The 16,843-nt window shown below is 35.0% G+C and overlaps 3 protein-coding genes across 3 annotated transcripts; 1 reads left to right on the top strand and 2 right to left on the bottom strand.

Moving 5' to 3' along the window:
- Nucleotides 1-463: 463 nt before the first annotated feature.
- On the bottom strand, nucleotides 464-2,983 carry LOC132616143 (probable methyltransferase PMT6). Its single transcript, XM_060330751.1, has 3 exons — nucleotides 2,247-2,983; nucleotides 1,169-1,458; nucleotides 464-529 (listed from the first exon to the last, which is right to left on the bottom strand). Exons 1-2 carry the CDS (start codon nucleotides 2,726-2,728, stop codon nucleotides 1,179-1,181), a joined length of 762 nt encoding a protein of 253 aa, XP_060186734.1. The 5' UTR covers nucleotides 2,729-2,983; the 3' UTR covers nucleotides 464-529; nucleotides 1,169-1,178.
- Nucleotides 2,984-5,977: 2,994 nt separating this feature from the next.
- LOC132614277 (UPF0481 protein At3g47200-like) lies at nucleotides 5,978-8,168 on the bottom strand. The gene is made up of 2 exons (XM_060328694.1): nucleotides 7,136-8,168; nucleotides 5,978-6,937 (listed from the first exon to the last, which is right to left on the bottom strand). Exons 1-2 carry the CDS (start codon nucleotides 7,628-7,630, stop codon nucleotides 6,065-6,067), a joined length of 1,368 nt encoding a protein of 455 aa, XP_060184677.1. The 5' UTR covers nucleotides 7,631-8,168; the 3' UTR covers nucleotides 5,978-6,064.
- A 3,982-nt stretch (nucleotides 8,169-12,150) lies between these two features.
- Nucleotides 12,151-14,898, top strand: LOC132615168 (nuclear intron maturase 3, mitochondrial). The gene has a single exon (XM_060329744.1). The coding sequence runs from the start codon at nucleotides 12,559-12,561 to the stop codon at nucleotides 14,827-14,829; it is 2,271 nt and encodes a 756-aa protein (XP_060185727.1). The 5' UTR covers nucleotides 12,151-12,558; the 3' UTR covers nucleotides 14,830-14,898.
- The last annotated feature ends 1,945 nt before the right edge of the window (nucleotides 14,899-16,843 follow it).

Genomic DNA, 16,843 nt, shown 5'->3' with positions numbered 1-16,843 from the left:
TCTGCATTATGCTGGAGACATGAATTTTTTTTTTGCTTAATCCAAATTGATGTTTGAACTTCCCGAGCAATGAGCTTCCAGCACATTCCAGAAGTAAGATTTACTAATTTGTCCGATATCTCTGGAAAATCCTTATCCTTTCTATAAGCTGGTGGAGCCGAATATACAAAGAGCCTGTTTGGATGGGCTTATGTCTATAAGCTGTTTGCAGTTTATAAGCTAAAAAAAATAAGTTGGGGTAGTCTAACTTATTTTTTTTGTACCCCAACTTATTTTTTTTGGCTTATAAGCTGTTTTCAGCTTATAAGCTGCTTTAGATAAGCTAAGTCAAATGGGCCCAATTATTTTTTTGAGCTTATTTTAAGCACAAAATAACTTTAAGCTGGCCAACCAAACACTCAAAAAAGCTGAAAACAGCTTATAAGCAACTTTTTAGCAACTTATAAGCCAATCCAAACGGGCTCAAAGTATCCATCTGATCTTAATAGGCGGTTCACTTCTTTGAGCAGAATACCATCTGCAGCAACACCTGGAAAAACAAATGAAAACGTGTACCTCTTTATTCAAATCAAAATCTACTATGTGTACATGACACGCAAGTCTACCAAGGAACCCTCATATAGGCTGTTCAGTATAATTGCTGCCTCTAGAAAAGAGAAGAGCCTAACTAGCCTGGAGGCCACAACAATCATGTATTTCTATTCGAACCTTTCTTACTATTTTATTTATTTATACAAAAATCTTACTGTTTAACATAAAAAGCAGTAGAAAGACGGCTCTAAGGGTGGAACAAAATTTCTATACAGCAGAACCACAGCAGCTTGCAAAATTCAGGTTTCTAGAGATAACAAATCCAAAGAGTGCTACATATCTGAGTTACGCGGACTTGATATAAGTAAAAGACCCCTTTTTGATGTCCATAATCAATTATAGAGAATTAACCTCACGTGACTTGTTTTGTGGACTGTAAGTTAGCTTTGTTTTTGACATGATACCAAATTCCAAAAGTACAAATTTTGAGAATCTAAATGTCGTTTCAGTAAGGAATATGCAGGAAATAGAAAGCCAAATATTCAATAAAAGTCTCCAGAGTTTATCCCAAACGATGACATCTACCAGCAAAACATTGATGTTTAAGCTTTTCCTATATAATGAATGCAACGCTCACCAATTTCATGTCAATCCACTCGACATCTGGAACAATGCACCATCTCAAAAGAGTTGCTAGGATATGGCAACTGCTTTGTTGCTAAAGCAGATATTGTAGCACCAATAACTCGTTCCGAAGAAAACTGAATTTGGTTCTCGTGACCATCTTTTGGAGCAATGGGCATTGTTGCTATACTTAAAGGAAGAAGATAGGCAGAGAAACTGGCAACTCCACAACCTACATCAAGCACTTGAAATACCCCTGCAGATCGTAAGTCACCTCTCTTATTAGTTGTCATATTTCCTAACCTGCACTGAATAAATGACTAAATAAATGAGATACATAAAAACATGGGTAGACATAAGATTGATACTAACTCAAACCTAAGAAGAAATAGATGAATATCTTCAGTGGCAGATTTGGATGGCGTCTGTAAGCAACTTTCAAATATGTAAAAAAAGAGGGGTTCTATGCGGATACGAATGGAGTCTCTAAACAACTTTCAAATAGGTAAAGTAAAATGGGTTCTATCCGGATTCGGATGGGGTCTGTAAACAAATATCATAAAGAAAACAAAAGGCGAAGATAAGATATGAACGTTGCACTTTTCATTTTAAAAGAGTGTTGTTCATTTTTGAAACATTTAAACAAAGATGATTTTTTTGTTTTTTTTTTGGGTCTGGGCAAGTGAAACGAGACAGTCTTCTTCAGATACAGTTAATACTTTTTACTATGACTGTTAAACTAGGTACTGCATCTTCCTACACCAGTACATGTACCAAGACCAAGTAACTCTACCTACCAATGCTTAGCCAAGGCGGAGCTAGAACCCAGGATACGGGTTCGGCCTAACCCAGTAGCTGTTGCTCAAAGGGTGTATTTGTGTTAAGAAATTCATTAAATAGAACCCAGTTATTACCACTTGAAGTCATTGTTCTAAAACTCAGAACCCATAAAGTTGAAATTCTGGCTCCATCTAGGCAGAGGAAAGGCATCATAAATTTCATGCTCTTGACAGGAAAAAATGAATACTCAACAAGCTGCAACTTCAAGACTGACAGGTGGGAACGTGAAAGACAAAAGAGACCATGCATACCTCTCAATATACTCAGAAGCCCCATGCTTGAAATGAGTTCCACCGCCTGGAAACCACCAAAGTTGATCCTTCTCGTGCACCCAATTTTGTCCACCTTTTACCTCCGCAAGACGTGTATGGTTCACATTGCTCCGCCACACATAGTCCCTGCTAATAGGCCACCTTATTGGTATCTTATAATCCTTTGGAGGTGGCACCGAACAAAACAAACGCCTCTCAAGTGGAGGACAATGCCTCTCCAGCTCTTCTTTCCTTGACAGATCTAGTTTTGGCATTAGCTCTTTAATGTAAGACGTGTCATGACATGGGATATATTCATTATATTTCAAAGGACAAACATTTACTCCTCCTTCAGGGAGTTTCAGTGGTATCAATCGATATGAAAAGGACGCCTTGTTTTTAAGCTTCAAAGCACCTGCATGCATAATATGGATCAGAACTAAAATTATCTGAAACTCAATAAATATGGAGGAGCAAAACATAATCAACAATCATTTATTTGCCCCTCTACTGAACATTGCCCGACTTCCGACCACAAAAGTGCCCTTCCTAAATTCAAACTGTCTACCAAACCACTTAGCAAAATAGAAGCCAAGTCATTAATGACCCGCCTCACTATATTTCCCATACACGAAGTATTAGAGCTGTATCTCTGTCCTATAAGATCAGAGTACACCTCTTTCGGTTCTGTCTAGTACAACTAAATCAAAACAACCATGAATTACTTGCCTAAAGACACTAAATAACAACAATAAAGATTAGTTCTTTCTGCATTGAGGCCGATTTTATATTACCCGAGTAAAAAATAAGGATCACCCATTTCTTAAAGCAACTGTAAATTATTCCCTCTTCCTATTATTAGCCACCCAGAAAAGAGATTCAATAACTTTACAACAAAGATTCTGTCTTTCTCTTTCTGGTACCCAGCTCCGGAGAGAATGTGACAGCTAATACTAATTGAATTGTGTGATCATCTTATTTAAAAGCTTAAGTTGTTAGAGAATACGCACTTCTATTTACTTACATTATATCTTCAACACGCCCCCTCCCGCAGATTTGATTCTTTTTCATGAACCAAACACATTTATTTTCAATAATAGGTGGCAATGACACTCGAACCAGTACCTTTGTATGCCCTAATACCATATTGAATTGTGTGTCATCTCATCTAAAAGTTTAAACTGTTAGAGAATGCACACTTTTATTTACTGAAATTATATCCTCAACACTACTAATCTTACAAAGAACATGACTTTCTTCCTCTATAACTCAAATACACTCAGCATTTTCTCCATCAACACTCAAAGATTCAATCTTTATATGTTCACAAAGAGAGACAAAAATAGTATTCCCTCCGTTTCAATTCGCTCGGCTTACTTTCCTTTCTGGTCCATTCAAAAGAGAACAACTCTTTCCTTTTTTACAACTCTTTAATTTCAATTTTTCACACGATATATTTAAGATCACAAAATTAAAAGGTATTTTGGTACATTCTGCATATGCAAAAGTCTTTTTTATTTATTTAAACTTCATGTCAAGTAAAACTAGACAAACAAATTAAAACTAGGGAATACTAATCATAATTAGATTCTGAGGAACTGAAATTTGAAGCAATAAACAATTGAAGCTGCTATTGTTTTCGTTGAGGTACATATAAAGATGTGTTTTTTCCAAACAGTGTACCACTATAAAAAGATCCCACCATTACTAAAAGGGTTACTATAATTGTTTGTCCTGTATTCCAATCAAATGCACTCATGTTTATCCAAGATCCACCACCCATTTTCTTTTCTCGAGAAAGACTTATAAATATTCTTGACCTATTTAAAAAAGCTTATAAATATTTTTGTTATACCTTTTAATCTAAAAATGCCTTTAAGGTTTGTTTTTTACTTCAATATACCCCTCAAACTAACAAAGTTAAAATTAACTCTTTTAAAAAGTCAAATGGCATTTTGTGATTGGACACATATATTATTTAATTTAAAAATTAAAAAATATGAACAAAACTGATTTTTTTTTGCATTTCGTGAATTAATCGACCAAATATGTTTTTTTTTTTGTTTTTTTTTTTGCATTTCGTGTATTAAAAAACGAAATAGGATTAAAAAAATTAATTTTATTCATATAAAAACGAAATTGGAAAATATATTTTGTTCAATTTTTTCAATTTCATTTTTATATGAACGAATTTTTTTTTTTATCCTATTTCGTTTTTTAATACACGAAATGCAAAAAAAAAATTATAATTTCCTATTTCGTTTTTTTATTCACGAAATGCAAAAAAAAAACATATTTCGTTGATTAATTCATGAAATGCAAAAAATAAAAGTTTAGTTCATATTTTTAAATTTTTAATTTTTCATTTTTAAGTGTCCACACAATTTTTAAAAAAATATATGTAAATTATGGAATTTTATTATTAGCAATTTTTTTTTAAATCTGGATTTTTTTTAAATTACGAAATTTTATTATTGACCAATTACAAAATGTCATTTGACTTTTTAAAAGAGTTAATTTTAACTTGTTAGTTTGAGGGGTATATTTGAGCCAAAAACAAACCTTAAAGGTATTTTTAGACCTAAAAGGTGGATGAAAGGGTATTTTTAGACCAAAAGATGGAAAGAGGGTATTTATGAACCTTTTTCAATAGGTTAGGGGTATTTATGAGTCTTTTCCATTCTTTTTTTAACCTCTTCTATATGAAAAAAAAAACATAGTACTAATTGCTTACTATAAAGACTGATCTAATCAACATAATTCAATGATTTTGGCATGTACCATGTAAGAAATTTGTAAAAATGTTACATATACACTAAATCTTGGATCTTTTAGTGATTTATAATGGTGAAAAGATTGATAATTTAAAAGAGAATAATCAAGAAAAGAGCTGAGTGAATATGTTTTTTTTTTTTTGGTTATATATTTCTATTTTCTTTTTCAAGCTTTCTATAAAAGGCAATAAAACTTGAGTGAGCTGTTTTAATTACGAAGGACTCCCCTAAAGTTATTGTATGTTGCACATAGCTTCCTAGTTCTCTATTTGATACTCTTTCTGTTCCAATTTATGTGATGGTATTTGAACGAGTACAAACTTTTAAATAAAAAGAAGGATTTTGAAATTTTGTGGTCTAACATATATCATAATTTTTTCTATGACTATAATATTATTATGTATTAAAGATAAAATGAGAAGTTTAATATCAAATTATTTATAAATAGATAAAGATATCATTCTTTTTTAGAGATAATGTATTTCGAAACGAATATTTGTTTGGCTAGTGCGTACCAGATAATAAATGGTTATAAAATTAATTTTTTGAGTATTTTGCACCACAACGAGGTAGTATGTACTATAATAAGTTCGTAAATGGTCAAAACTATCCTTAGATTATTTGAAATGAAACAATTTTATCCTTTGTTAATAAATAGTCTCATTCCTTGTCATTACCAAAGTGGCTTGATTTTGCCCCTATGGACAAGCGATGACAGCTAAAGGACAACTTTAGACCATTAGCAAAGTTTAAGGGTAAATTCAATATTCTTTCTCGTTTCCCCAAGATCTTTTTCAGAGAAAGCATTGAGAGATAGAATATACCATAGTCTAGGAGCAGTTTTGATCCTTAACCATATTTTGTCAGTACATAGACGTAGAATGTAGTATATAATAAGTTGAATGTGAGGGGAAGAAAGCTGGAACAGCTGACTCTGAACTTGAACATAAAATATTGAAAGTAATGTTATTATTGTGTAAGGATGAATCAACATAACAAATTAATACATTAGACATGTATAAAAAATAAAATCAAAATATCCTATTATTCATGATCAAGAGAACGATAAAATGGGCTTCCGTAGTAAGTCTGGACAACAGTCAAAAAAGTAAGAAAGACAGTAACAACCAAAGCAATTAGAGACCATGGACTATTAAAATATTTATCAATTAATTCAGCAATCCAAGTCTTCCCTTTGCTATTATAATGTTCTTGAATATTCCCATTCACATTCTGGAAGATTGATGGATTATCTGCCCCATAAGTTTTTAACGCTTTGTAAACTTGTACCACTTCTTCATCACTTCCCAATGTGTTGAATATAATCTTCTCTTGTCTCAATTCTTTCACATCATTTGGTGAAATCACAAGAGATTTCATGAAATTTATGTATGACACAACAGCTCTATCAATAGGACCATTTGGGCACAATTCATAAGCTATCATGTTCATGAAAAATACTTTAGTGTATGTTGAAACATACCAACATGGGAGTTTGAGATTTGCATAGTAATAGTGAGATGTAAATCTCACACCTTTAAAAGAATCAATTCCACTAGGCCTAAAGTGAATCCCTTTTGATTTCAAGTCCATGACTGAGCGGAACACATTTGTGACTAATGCCGATTTGTGTGGTAAATGATTTTTTTTCCAACGATCAGGAATATAATCGAAGATGAAATCAAAACATCGTGATTGTCTGACATTGGCTTCATCGTAGCTACCACTAACAAGTACCCTTCGAAAAAATTCAAGAAGGTGAGGGGGTTCTGTCTCCATCGCATTTTCTTGCATGTTGTCCTCTTGCTTATTGAAGAACATTTGAGAACAATAGCTTTTCAGCTTCTCTTCAAATGCACTACATTGCTCACCACTGTATTTCAACTTAATCAAGAGCTTGAGAACGCGAAAAGGTACCTAAAAGGTCAAGATTTAGTATATATGTATAAAAATGTAAATATGATATTTCCAACTGAAAGTGTCAGCCGGAAAAGTTTCGGATGAAGCTCCACTTAGAAATATGCATTGGAAATTTGCGCATTTTTAATAGTGAATTGACCTATAAAGGGGGTTCAATTGATCATCCTTGAGCCTATATGTCTCTACCATTCATACCTGATTTTCGAGCAAATATAGGTCACGTCTAGTGATCAAATAAATTGCGATGCCAAGATGCTTAATGGTATCGTTTTGTTTAGAAGCGGAATTTGGTGTCCATTTTGCTGAAATCTCGATATCATTTAGTATGAAACACGCGTCGAGGAGCATCATTCTGGCAAATTCATAGTCATCATACTTATTAGCGAATTCTTCGAGGTAACAACTTCTAAAATCATCATTCTCCCCTAGAATTTTTTCAAGGAAGAAATCTTGGTCTTTGTTACTTCCATGAATGAACATTTGTAGAGCCTTTGGCTTGAAATCTTCAACAAAATTGAGTTCTGGCTTACCATGATGGTAAGGTCCCAATGATACTACTTTAGGATCATAGTCATCACTTTTTTGATTGTCAATTCTCATAAATAATGGAACTTTGGGTATTTGACGCCTTCTTGATGTAGCTTGTTGTCCTGTGATTGTGATGTCCATCATATCAGATTCTAAGGTCATTTCTTTATACTTTCCTGATTGAACAAGCAATGTTAGTGAGTCTACGTTTTGAACCTGATTTTCACACGTTAAACTATAGTGATAGTCTTTACGCACTTTAGTCACTGGAGAGAGGATAACATATCTTATATAATAGTAAGGTCTAGCTTATTCCAATATTATTAGTAGTTGAAGTATGAACCAAAGTATTCAGGAAAAAACCTTCACATATGCATAGGAAGTCTAGAACATCTTTAGTAAGTCTTAGTCGACCCTTATAGGACAACAATTTTTCTTTTATCCAATATGAGAAACTTACCAATTTTGATTCCTCTTTAATGATCTGGAGTTTGTCAGTTTATATAATCTAAATCCTAACATATGCATAGATATTCCATTATGCTAGATAAAAACATCATAGCACAGTACCCTTATTATAGAAATAAAGGCGCTTTATGACTAGTGAGCAGTTAAAAAGTAGTCGACACAGATTAGAAAAAACGAATAACAGAGATCTTAGTGAAGAGTAAAAAATGATACTAGTGCTACAGAAGAATGCATTTCATACCTTTGTTAGGATTGGGAGTTCTTGCTGCTAAAATGTTTGTCAATGGTTAGTGAGAGGTGCAGCATTCTTAAAGGATTATTATGAAGGAATATATAAACTTTGCTTCCATATATAGTAAGGAATAAAAATAAATGTTAAAGTGTCATAAATTTGGGTGCTTTAAAGAAACTAAAGACATATATTGCTTAATTGAGAATCAAATGTTTTGTGCTGTTTTCTTCTTTTGGGGGGGAATATGATGGTTAGTTAAAATAAAGTATGAATACAGTGTACACTTAGGGCTCGTTTGGTACAAGGGATAAGGATAAATAATCACGGGATTATATTTGATATGAATTTATCCCACGTTTGGTTGAGTTTAATAGGTGGTATCCCGAGATTAGTTATCCCGGGATTGTAGTGTTATTTTATTCCTGTGGAATGATGGAATAACTAATCCCAGGATACCTAATTCCAGGATAAGTTATCCTGAAATAACTTGTTTCCAACCAAACGACCCCTAAATTATAAACTATGAATCAATGGATGAGACCATGACTGTTCAGTTCTACTTTCATTCCTAGCTACCCGTACGCTCATTGTAGATCACATATATAGTTTATAAATATATTTTAAAATTAATTGTTTGAAATACGTAGTTACAAATAAAGATCAAGTACAATATTTTAATAAGATAAAGTCGCATTCAAATTTCACTAGCTCAAATTTCAAATTTCACCTTTTCTTTTGTATATAATGCAGGGGGTAGTGTTTTCATTTTTAATAAGCTTATGCCACACGAAATCGAATTATTCGTAGTTCAAATAAGAATACCCATTATCGAATATTGAGCATGAAATTAAAGTAAAAAAAAAAAAAATCTTAATTTTCATTATCAACAAATTAATTGACATTAACTAACCTTAATTTTAAATGAAGATAACCAATTCAACCCCGCATCCATAGTCCATTCCCACCAAGCTGAAAACCTCAATTAGAACTGAAAAATCAGAGTCATCACATTTTCACCTTCAAAGATTCAATGCTCTTAACTCTCAGAAGAACCGCACTTCACTTTGCTCCCAAGATTACACTTTTTCAACTTCCAAGACTTAACCTCTCAACCTTTTCTCATTCATCTTCATCCCCTTTATCGAAACCCCACAAACAGACATCAAGAACCTCATCCTATTTAACGGAGACCAAAAGTACTCACTTTTGATAAACTTAAAGAACCAGTACTGCTAAATTGTACTCAAGAGACTATTTTGAACCTACTTCTAAAGATAAGAGACCATTCTGGTAATTTTGCTCGTACCAAACTGAAAAACTCAAACTAGAACTGAACAGTCAAAACCTCAAACTAGAACTGAAAAATCAGAATCATCAGAATTTTAAGCTTCAATGCTCTTGATTCTCAGAAGAGTCATCACATTCACCACACAACACTTTGCTTCCAAGATTACACTTTTTTCACTTCAAAGACTCAGGGTGTGTTCGGTATGGAGGAAAACATTTTCAAATTTTCTCATGTTCGTTTGGTCAAAAATTTTGGAAAACATTTTCCTTAGGAAAATTGATTCCTTAAAAATAGGGAAAATAACTTCCCTAATCAAAGTAGGGAAAACAAGTCCACAAGTGGCATTTCAACAACCACCCAACCCCCAAACTACCAAACCCACGCTCCACCCACCCCGCCCTTCCCACCGTCCCGACCACTTCCGCAACCCCTGCACCACCCACCACCCATCCGCCCACCCCGCACCACCCCCCACACCACCCCCACCGCACCCCACCCGCCCCAACCACCAAACCTTAACCACTCCCGCATCCCATGCACCACCCAACCCCCACCCTTCCCCCCCCCCCCACACACACCACCCCCAACCACTCTCGCAACCCATGCACCACCCCCCCCACTACCCCCAACTGCCCCCCTCCTAAAGAAAGAATTTTTATTTTATTTTTCTTCTGGGCTTTCTACACCACTACATCCCTCCCCCCACCCCGCTCCCCCTCCCTCTACACACCCCCCCCCTCCCCTCAATTTTTTTTTTAATTTTTCTTCTAGGTTTTCTACACCACTACATTCCTCCCCCCCCCCCCCACCCCATCCTCTCCCTTCACCTCCCCCAATCTTTTTTTGTTTTGGGTTTTCTACACCACCACATCCCTCCCCCCAACCCCACCCCACCCCCCAACCGCACCCCTTCCCCAAAACCCAGTTTTTTAAAAAAATATTTTTCTTCTAGGTTTTCTACCACTACACATCCCCACCCCTTTTTTTTCTTTTTTCTTAAAAAATGTTTTAAATTTTTTTTTCACCCCACCCACCCCCTCCCACACACACACCCCTACCACCCCCTCCAACTTTTTATTTTTTTTTAAGTTTTGAAATTTTTTATTTTTTGATTCTCTACACCCACCTCCCGCACGCATCCCCTACCCTCTCCCAAATTTTGTACTTCATATTTAATTTTACCTTTATAAAAACATTATAAAAATTAAAAGTTTGTGTGGTTAAAGTTTAATTTTTTTTGTGGAGGGGGGGGGGGGGGGGGGAGGGATAGGGATGTAGTGGTGTAGAAAACCAAGAAAAAAATTAAAAACTTTAAATAAAAAAAATGGGTGGGGGTTGGTGTGGTATGGGTCCACGTGGGGGATGTGGTGGTGTAGAAAATCCAGAAAAAAATTAAAAACTTAAAAAAAAAAATGGGAGGTGGGTGGGTGTGGTGTTTGGTGTGGTATGGGGTGGAATTGGTGGGGCTTGGGTGGGTATTTTCCGAAAAATGTTTTCTACCAACCAAACGAACATGAGAAAAAAAGTAAGAAATTCACTTATTTTCCACTACCCAAACGAACATGAGAAAATAAGTAGAAATTCACTTATTTTCCAGGAAAAACATTTTCCTCCATACCGAACACAGCCTCAAACTTTCAACCTTTTCTCCTTCATTTTCACCAATTTACCAAAACCCCACAAAAACCCTTTCTCAATTACATATCAAGAACGTAATCCTCTCCAATTATCACCATGGCAAGTTTCACAATCTCCTCCAAAACGTTGTTGCTTTACCTTCTTTCCTCCTCACAGCTCGCCACAATAATTAATCACTTCAACCTCACATTCATCGACGAGTTTTTAGTCAAAATTACTCCTTATTTATGAGAGTAGGTCTATTCTGGTCTTTCAAATATAATCTTGAGCATCTTTAGTCCCTTAAGTTTGCTAAAGTGAAACACATTTGGTCCAACTAACAGAATGGGCTTAAAAACTGACGATGACTATAAAAAAACACACAAAAGTCGACGGAAAAAAATTGATCGACTTTCGAACCGACTGAAACCCAACCAACTCGATTGGTTTGATCTCAATTTTTTTTTTTTTTTTTTTTTTTTTTTTTGTAAAACCCACCAAGCTAATTCTTTTTTGTGCCAAAAATTGAAAAAATAAAAGATCAAAGTTTTTCGGTTGGTCCAAAATTATTCCACTTTAAAACTCAAGAAACAAAAATTACTCAAAGTTATATTTTAAGGATCGAAATAGACTACTCCCACAGATATGGGACAATTTTGGCTAGAAACTCTTTATTGACCATATAAAGTCCATTCCACCAAGCTGAAAACCTCAAATTGCAACTAAAAAATCTAAATCATAAAAAAAAAATTCCCCTCAAAAGCTCCAATGCTCTTGATTTTCAGAAGAACCACCCAACACTTTGCTTCTAAGATTACATTTTTTTCACTTCGAAGACTCAACCTTTCAAGCCTTTCTCCTACATCTTCACCAATTTACCAAAACCCCTTTATTCAATCAATTATCAAGAACCTCATCCCAAAGTGCTCACTTTTGGTAAACTTAAAGGACGAATACTGTTAAGTTTATATTTAAGATACTATTTTGAATCTACTTCTAAAAATAAGGGACCATTTTGGTAATATTCTCCTACCAAGCTGAAAACCTCAAACTAGAACTGAAAAATCAAGTCATCAAAACTTCGCCCTCAAAGATTCAATGCTCTTGATTCTCAAAAGAATCAACAGAGCCACTACGCACCACATTGCTTTCAAGATTACACTTTTTTCACATCCAAGACTCCACCTTTCAACCCTTTCTCATTCATCTTCACTAATTTACTAAAACCCCTTTGTCAACCAAACATCAAACACCTCATTCTATTTGATGGAGATCAAGGATGTTCACTTTTGATCAAACTTAAACGACTAATACCGTTAAGTTGATGCTTAAAAAATTATTTTGAACCTACTCTTAAAGTTAAGGGACCATTTTGATAATTTTCTCATACCAAACTGAAAACCTCAAACTAGAACAGAAAAATCAAAACCTCAAACAAGTAGAACTGAAAAATCAAAATCATCAGTACTTCAACTCAAAGCTTCAATGCTCTTGATTTTCAGAAGAACCACACTGCACTTTACTTCCAAGAATACACTTTTTTCACTTCCAAGACTCCACCTTTCAATCCTTTCTCCTTCATCTTCACCCATTTACCAAAACCCCACAAAAACCCTTTCTCAAATAGACATCAAGAACCTAATCCTCTCCAATTATCACCATGGAAAGTTCCACAACCTCCTCCAAAATGTCATCACTTTACCCTCTTTCCTCTTCACAGCTTGCCAAAACCTCAAACCAAATGACAAAACTACCCTCACTCCAAATTCCATCTCAACCCAATTTTTCTCACTTCAAGAACTGTCTTTTCAGCTCTCTACAAACCAATTTGATGTTAAAGATTGCAGCTTTATCCTAGGTAAATCACTTGTGCTTCCTAATTTGAAGCTTAAAGTAGTTATTGAATCTATTAGAATGGTTCTTGAAACTATATATGATGATAGATTTATGACATTTTGTTATGGTGGACGTGTTAATATGGGTCGACATACCGCGATTCGTTACCTTAAAAACTCTGTTGAGAACCCCAGTTGGTGGTTTACTGTTTGTTTGAGTCCTTCAAAGTTTGAAAATAAGCATGTTGATAAGCTTTGTAGTGTTATGGAAGAGAAAATTAGTGATGTGGCATTGATTGTTTTGATAAAAAGGTTGTTTGAGTGTGAAATAGTAAGTATTCAATTAGGTGGTTGTTATTTAGGTAGAGGGTTTCCTCAAGAATGTAGGTTGAGTTCAATTTTGATTAATGTTTATTTTAATAGTTTTGATAAGGAAATTCAAGAACTAAGGCTTAAAACGAATCGGGAGAATCCGAGAGTTGATGCTAGTGATCTTGCTAATGCTTTTTATAAACCGTTGAAGATATATGCGGTTAGATATTTGGATGAGATATTGGTTATTACGTCGGGGACAAAGTCGATGACTTTGGATTTGAAGAGTAGGCTTGTGCAGAATGTTGAGAAGAATATGGAATTCGATATTGATAAGGTTAAGACTGTTATTCATAGTGCTACTTCTGAGAAGATAGAATTTTTGGGGATGGAGCTTCGGGCTGTTAAGCCGTCTGTCTTGCACCCACCAATGTCACAAAAGGCGATTAGGGCGAGAAAAAAGTACCTCCGACAGAAAGAAGTTAGACTTTTGGAGTTGAGAAATGCTAAAGAGACGAATAGGAAGAAACTGGGAATGAAAATATTCAGTCATGTATTTAAGAAGACGAAACGTGGAAATGGTTTCAAGACTGATTTCCCGATTGAGAGTGAAGTCAAAGTCAACCGAATTTTCGATTCTTGGGCTGAAGAAGTAATGCAAGACTTTTTGAAATCCGTCGATGATCGCTGGGAATGGCACCGAATGCTCTCAGCTGGTGACTTTCTCTCCTTAAAAAGGATCAGAGATCAACTCCCCCGAGAACTCGTGGATTCTTATGACAACTTTCAAGAGCAAGTTGACAGGTACTTAAATCCTCTCAAAGCAAAAAGGATGTTAGAGGAACAAGTAAAGATAGCAGAGGAAGAAGAGGAAAGGAAATACTCCAATCAGACGGTTGCAGATCTGACAAAGTTATGCATAAAAGTCGAGGCGCCTTTAGAAATTGTTAAAAAGGCAGTCAAGCTGGTTGGATTTACAAACCATATGGGCCGTCCTAGGCCGATTAGTTTACTAATGGCTCTTGAAGATACTGATATTATCAAGTGGTATGCTGGTATAGGGAGAAGATGGCTTGATTTCTTTTGCTGCTGCCACAACTTCAAAAAGTTGAAGATTATAGTATCGTATCATTTAAGATTCTCGTGCATCTTGACTTTAGCAGAGAAGCATGAATCCACAAAGCGGGAGGCAACCAGACATTACACCAAAGATCTGAAAGTTTCTGATATTAATGGGGTAGAAGAAGTGAATTTTCCGACAGAAAGGGAAGTCAAAATGATGGGAGATAATGATCTTATTGATCCAAAGCCAGTGGACGGTTCTCTAGGGATGGCATTGATTAGATTAGCTTCTGATGAGCCGTCTTACCGCTGTGCTGCTCATTTTTGTGACAGAAGAGATACAACTGTCTACCGGATTAGGTTACTTCAGAATCTTCTTAATTTGGATCCTTTTGATCGAAGTAAGTGGGTTCCAGGAATGGGTGCTATACATGAGAACTTGAACAAGAGATGCATCCCTTTATGCTCTGACCATATTAGTGAATTATACATAGGTAGACTAACTCTGCAAGACACTGATTATGCTTCTCTTTTGCATGTTGATTAGTTGATGTGCGACATTATTGCCTTAGTGGCATCAAGAATACTGTAAATTATAGTTTTTTATACAAGAATACACCCACTAGGTCGAAGAGGTAGGGTTGATTACATGTTTTACTGCATATATTTCCTCAGTTGTTATCAACCTAACCTGCAGAATCTTGTTAATCATGCTTTAAAGTTGGGACAAGTTTTAGATATAACAAGAAATCATCACTAAAGCACTTGTACAACCATGGTGCTGGGATTTTAGAGAATAATCACACCATTGAAATGCTTCTCATTGTCGAATGTATACTTAGCTAACCGTTCACTGGTAAAGAAGCAAATGTCTTGATTATGTTGCTGCGTCCAGAACTTTGAAACACTATATATTTGCTGCAAGTATAATCACTCGTTCAATTTAAAAGAACACAGGTTGTGACTTGTAATAGAAAACGTTCTCATAGTTGGTTTGGTAAGAAAAGCATAATTTTCCTACTAAAGGAACCTTCAAGATGATGCGAGCTTGTACGTACAGATTTACAGCCTCAGAACCATTTTTTTGTTAGACAAAATTCGACTATTTATCTAAGCTCTGCTTTATTTCTTTGATAGAAGAAATATGATTGGTCAGTCATTAGGAGTTCTTTCTTTTTTGGGTAAGGTAAAAGTTTATTATGTAATAAAGTACAAAGATGGTACAAAAAAGAACAGAAACCAAACAAAACAGCCTCCTACCCCTTCCTTCCTAGCAAATACAGCAAATCCATGAACTGATACCGACTAGCTAAGGGGCTGCTTTTACACCAAAAATATAGATTATGCAAACACATATTATTGATTCTATAGATATTGATTATATGTTCAGTGATTAGGAGTTGACGAAAAGAGAAACATTTTCGATTTATTCTTTCAGTTGATGAGAAGGTATGGTTCTGAAGATGTGAAGATATCTCGGAATTTGAATGTCAAGTTCTCTCTTTCTTTTTAGTTTGAATCTTTATGTTAAAGCTGCTCTTCTGGCGCTTATACTTGTTAATGATCTTAGCATAAACAGCTCCTATTTAAGTTACTTTCCTGTTGGTATATCTCTGTTTGTTTCATGTTTATGTGGGGTTGGAAAATACGACATATTTACTTTGGATGCAAAAGCCCCTTCACCCTCCTCTTGTTTGTAATATTAACTTCATGTCCTTTAAATTTACCTTGATGAACCCAAAGCCATGTCTTAGTAATGCAATGGTCTTTATATAATCAATAGTTTTTATATAAAGACTAGCGGCAGTTTTCTTCTAGGAAGAAATTAGTTCTTGGTTCTTAAGTTGAGAATCTTTTGATGAAAGTACAGGTATGCCGTTTAACTTGTAAATGCAGGCTGAAAGAGTAGATTGAGTAGAGTCAAACACCAGGAAAGCTATAAAAGGCATATTTATTTATTCAATTTTAGATATACCATGAAGCTATCTTATGTCGGTGTTATCTTTCTTTTCTTTTTTCTCTTTCTTGTTATCTGTAGTTTTTTCCAGTTGTCTTATTAGTGTATGACATTCTCAGCTGCTCAAGTTTATCATTAAAAAAAAAAAAAAAAAAAAAAAAAAAAGGAGGGGGGTTTTGGTGGGGGCGTGGGGGTGGTTGGTGTCTGTTAACACAACAGCAATAGGTGTTTGATGTTTTGTTCCTGAGATGTGATGAGTATAGGTAAGTGCGGGTAATTACACCAAATCAATTCAAGTTACCATGGTTATGTGACTTAGTGAAGAGGAAATATGCATTAATTAATCATGGTATAGTGATCGTTATGTATATTCAAACACGTCATGCATCCCTTGGTGTAATATCCTGCCTTATCGTTGTTTTATTATGCCCACAAAGGCAATATTGCAATGAATTTGGCAACAAAATGCACTATTGGAGATTTTGGCAAGAAGGATCCTTCTGTTGCCTTTCATCTTACAAACTCTGTTATACCAAGAGGATATTAAGTGATGGTATTTGGATATCTAAACTTTTAATGTTTATATGGGAAAATATCATGGTCT

This window comes from Lycium barbarum, chromosome 10 (assembly GCF_019175385.1).
Source record: "Lycium barbarum isolate Lr01 chromosome 10, ASM1917538v2, whole genome shotgun sequence".
Taxonomy (NCBI): domain Eukaryota; kingdom Viridiplantae; phylum Streptophyta; class Magnoliopsida; order Solanales; family Solanaceae; genus Lycium; species Lycium barbarum.
Note: the sequence above shows the minus strand (reverse complement) of the source record. Positions and strands in the feature narration are given on the sequence as shown.

What these genes read in the sequence shown, in the direction of transcription:
- LOC132616143 (XM_060330751.1), bottom strand. Translation starts at nt 2,728, where the DNA reads ATGTTTTGCTCCTCCATATTTATTGAGTTTCAGATAATTTTAGTTCTG. An exon ending in GCTTCTGAGTATATTGAGAG is followed by an intron (nt 1,459 to 2,246) that starts GTATGCATGGTC and finishes TATTCAGTGCAG; the next exon opens with GTTAGGAAATATGACAACTA.
- LOC132614277 (XM_060328694.1), bottom strand. Translation starts at nt 7,630, where the DNA reads ATGACCTTAGAATCTGATATGATGGACATCACAATCACAGGACAACAA. An exon ending in TATATTTGCTCGAAAATCAG is followed by an intron (nt 6,938 to 7,135) that starts GTATGAATGGTA and finishes TTGACCTTTTAG; the next exon opens with GTACCTTTTCGCGTTCTCAA.
- LOC132615168 (XM_060329744.1), top strand. Translation starts at nt 12,559, where the DNA reads ATGCTCTTGATTTTCAGAAGAACCACACTGCACTTTACTTCCAAGAAT.